The sequence below is a fragment of the Oppia nitens genome, unplaced genomic scaffold, assembly GCF_028296485.1.
Source record: "Oppia nitens isolate AA-2021 unplaced genomic scaffold, nextdenovo-longstitch-racon4-pilon3 scaffold5_pilon_pilon_pilon, whole genome shotgun sequence".
Lineage (NCBI taxonomy): Eukaryota > Metazoa > Arthropoda > Arachnida > Sarcoptiformes > Oppiidae > Oppia > Oppia nitens.
The window spans coordinates 469,194-473,443 of record NW_026533243.1 but is presented as its reverse complement, the minus strand read 5'-3'; the positions used below and the strand labels follow the sequence as shown (position 1 = coordinate 473,443).

At 30.8% G+C, this 4,250-nt stretch overlaps 1 protein-coding gene across 1 annotated transcript; it reads right to left on the bottom strand.

The window, feature by feature from the left end:
• Positions 1-3,520: 3,520 nt before the first annotated feature.
• LOC128961077 (uncharacterized) lies at positions 3,521-3,961 on the bottom strand. Its single transcript, XM_054307286.1, has 2 exons — positions 3,703-3,961; positions 3,521-3,651 (listed from the first exon to the last, which is right to left on the bottom strand). The coding sequence occupies exons 1-2, from the start codon at positions 3,959-3,961 to the stop codon at positions 3,521-3,523; spliced, it is 390 nt and encodes a 129-aa protein (XP_054163261.1).
• Between the last annotated feature and the right edge of the window lie 289 nt (positions 3,962-4,250).

The window sequence follows — 4,250 nt, the reverse complement described above, 5'->3', positions numbered from 1 at the left end:
GGTTTGCCAACACCACTCCTTACGTTTTTTTTATGGAGTGGTGTTAACTTAGTGACCAATTTCGGGAGCCATTCGAAAGCCCGGATCGCCGTTTTGACCTTCAAACTGTCGCCGGTGAAACGGACGGTCCTTCTCCATTGGCCAATTCACTAGCAAGTCCAGATGAACTTTGCATTCGGTGATTATTGGCCAATTGAATGAGGCATCGTCTGTCATTCGGTGACAAACTGGAAGGTCTTCAGGCTCCGGGCTTATGTTGGACTCCATGACCCGAACCGAACCTCTTTATACCCGAAATACCGTTGCTCTTGATGCACCCGTTGCTTTCATTAGGTATTTCGGGTCATGGTGACCTTGATCACATAGCCGTTGGAGTGTTTTGCGGCGGTCGAGGTTAGTCTTGTTTTGGTTCACTATATTCATTTTTGCCATCAAACTATAAATGTAAACATAGCCATGTGGCATATTATTTAAAAGTATGTAAAAAATACTATTAAATGATATGCCTTACAGTATAGATTGATGACACACATAAATTATGTGAGCCAAAAACAAAACAATATTTTAGTCGCAATAATTTTGCAATAAAGTTTATATATAGTATAGTGTTTATAATATTAAATTACATTTTGATCATATAAAAAATAAATCACAATTTCAAATAAAAAATAATTTAAAATCTAGTCTAACATTTATTTTTGTTTATATATATTTATAAACAAATAAAAAATTTACACAATATTTATATCAATAGTACAGCTTATTTCATATATATTGATAAAATATTTTAAATTATAAATCTCCATTAACTTTTATCTTTGCAAAGATATGGAGATTATATATATATATTTGAATAAAGGATTAAAAATCCTTTCATTTGATATATCATATGATATATCAAACATTATTTAAATCCATCTAAAAAGCATGGAAAATATAAAATGTGGACCAGAAGAAGAAGCCCGAAGGACACTCCTTTGGCACTGGGGGAGAGGGGTTGACAATGCCAAAGACCTCATTTCAATAACAAGGCTACCCCCGGCCACAGTTTACCGCTGCGTTAAGCGGTTCAACGCGGGTTTGGGAGCCGATAGAGCCCCACAAAGTGGTCGCCCATCAAAACTGGATGCCAACGACAGGCGAAGAATCACCCAATTGGCACTCAAGAATCCTCTGAGAAGCACTCAAAACATCGCTTCTGATATCCACAGAAGAGGAAGCCCATCTGTGAGTCCAGTAACGGTATGGCGCTCTCTACGGAAGTCAGGACTCAAGAAATGGGTGCCGGAAAAGACACTATTCCTGAATCCCGAGCAAAAAAATACCCGGTTAGAGTGGTGCCATTCTAACCGGGATCGGGACTGGTCCATCGTTGCGTTTATTGATGAAAGTTACTTTCAGCTATACCGCAACACAATTAAACTCTGGGGGCGGACCAGACCTGCCTTAAAACACGGCCCCGCCATCATGATTTGGGGTGTTATCTCTTTAAAAGGTACCACAACCCTCATGATGACGAGGGGGTCTATTAAGGCCGAGGGTTACCAACTCACCCTCGCGGAGCACATGGAAACCATCTCATTTTTATACCCAGATGGTTTTGTCTTTCAACAAGACAATGTTTCGACTCATAAAGCTCGGTCCACAAGGGAATGGCTGGAGAGAGAAGGGTATACCGTTTTAGATTGGCCACCCTACTCTCCAGACCTTAATCCCATTGAAAACCTTTGGGCAATAATGAAGGCCGAGCTCGAAAAAGACCCGGATCGCTCCATCACCAATTGGACCGAAAAGATCCAACAGATATGGGATAATGTTGTCCCCAAACACCTGGAGTCCCTCGTCAATAGTATGCCGCACAGGATTGAATCCTGTATTGCGGCTAATGGGGACAAAATTAAATATTAACTAAATATTGTTTCTATTAATTATATTATTATTTATTTATTTTTAATTATTATTTATAATTAAAATTTTTTAATCATATTTAAAATTAATTTTATTCAATTATCAATATATATGAAATAAGCTGTATAATTATAATTTAATAAAAATAAGTTTACAAATAACAATGGGTTTAATGGGAGGAAAGGGTTGGTATTATTGGGAGGTATTTTAAATTATAATAATAATAATGAGTTTACATATACTTTACTAATAAAACTAAACTTTATATAATGTAGTTTTGTAACTTTAATTATTATATTAGTCTAATAAATAACATTATTTTGGATTTTAGGATTTATAAAATCACTAATAGTATCTAATATATGTAAACTATACAATCTAGGTAAATTAACAATGAATAATAAATATGTTATTGTATTGTTTTTTATATATAACATAATTTAATAATTTAGCAACATAAACTTTATGACAACATTAAATCAATCAATAAATTATACAACATAGTTTTCACAATCATTACCATTAAATTTGTTGTTGTTTAACCGCACCATGATTTTTGACAAACACCGGCCGCATAGGACACCCACCACCACGACATCCATGAGCTCATATAACAAACACTGTAGTCTCGGACAGCATTAGTATCCAACAAATCCATGGCATTGGTAGCTAATAAGTAATTTATTAATTAAAAGTATTTTTTAAAAATATTGAATTAAAATTAATATAAATAATAATAAATATATTTACCTAAAATAACAAATACTAAGATAACTGCTATGAATATAACATTAATAAATTTATTATTCATTTTTTTTAAATATTATGTTATTTTTTGTTGTTTAGTACTAAAACAGTGATAAGCTAAAAAAATTAAATAAAATTAATATATTACCCTACTAAACTCATATTAATTATTAATTGTATTATTTAGTGATAATATTTATTTTTATTGTTTATAAACAAATAATTAATTAATTATTATTATTTTTATTTAAGAAACATTTAAATACTATAGTAATTAAATAATAAATTTAGTCAAATGAAACAAATAGCTTAGAATAAAATTCTATAATATATTTTTTAATATAAATAATTATTTGTTATTATTATTAATTACTTTGTCTAGATATGGCATAAAATTAAACGATTCAATTGATTTTTTTAATTTATCCAAAATTGAGTATTGTAATTTATGTTTAAGTAACGTATAGAAAATTGGCCAAATTTCAGGATCAGTCATTTCCAAGCAATCGAGATCCCTGAGCGCCCGTTCCATATCATTGATATGTATCAGTTTGCTATCGACGACATCCGCATCCCGAGTAACAACAGTACCCATCAATTGCCCAATCAATAGACTGATGAATAATCTGAGCACATGTAGGTCTACTATCGTAAACGGTTTCCAACATTTTCATTGGCGATATCATTGGCTAGTTTACAATAGTATTTATTACACCATTTATGTTCAGTGTATTTATTTGCCTGAACTATTGATATGAAAATAATAATTTTTATTAGTCATTAAAGACTAATAAGTTTTTTTAAAATTTAAAATTAAATTTTTGTAAAACACACTCATAGATATCGGTATCAAATAATTCTTCAATTAAGACACCAATACTATAGACATCGGATAGTGTATTATAATTGCCTGAATATAGACTTCGGGTGCCATATATTTAGGAGTTCCCACACCCGATGTATGCATTTGTGATACCATTACGTCATTACTATTAACTGAACATTTAGTTTATTCATTTAACTGTAAATGTTGTGTATATTTGATACCATTTGATGAACAGTTACTAAAACCCAAATCACCTAATTTAACAAACCGTCCGTTTCTTAAATTATTGGCTATCAATATGTTTGCCGATTTGATATCCCGATGAATGACCGGTGGCTGTAATTCATGCAAATATCGGACACAATCTAACACTTCTAATAGTAATTCACAAGTAATATAATACTCTATACTATCCATTGGTTCATCGGATTGTCTATCAAATACCAATGCTTTCAATTTGATAGCCTCTTTCAAACTCATTAAACACAAAACTCCATACATATATATATATATATATTCTGTTTAGTAAACCAATTGCTATAAAATTGAACCAAATATTCGGTCATATATTTCGATACATTAGTTATCTCATCGATAAACTTATCATTTATATTTTTTTTTCGTCTATTAAATACATAAAAAATGTTTGATTTTTTAAAAAAAAAAATTATTACTATTATAGAAAAATATTTATAGCTATTTATTTAATTTTATTTTTTTATACTATATAATTATAGCAATTATACCTTTTATATCTATGATTTTAATT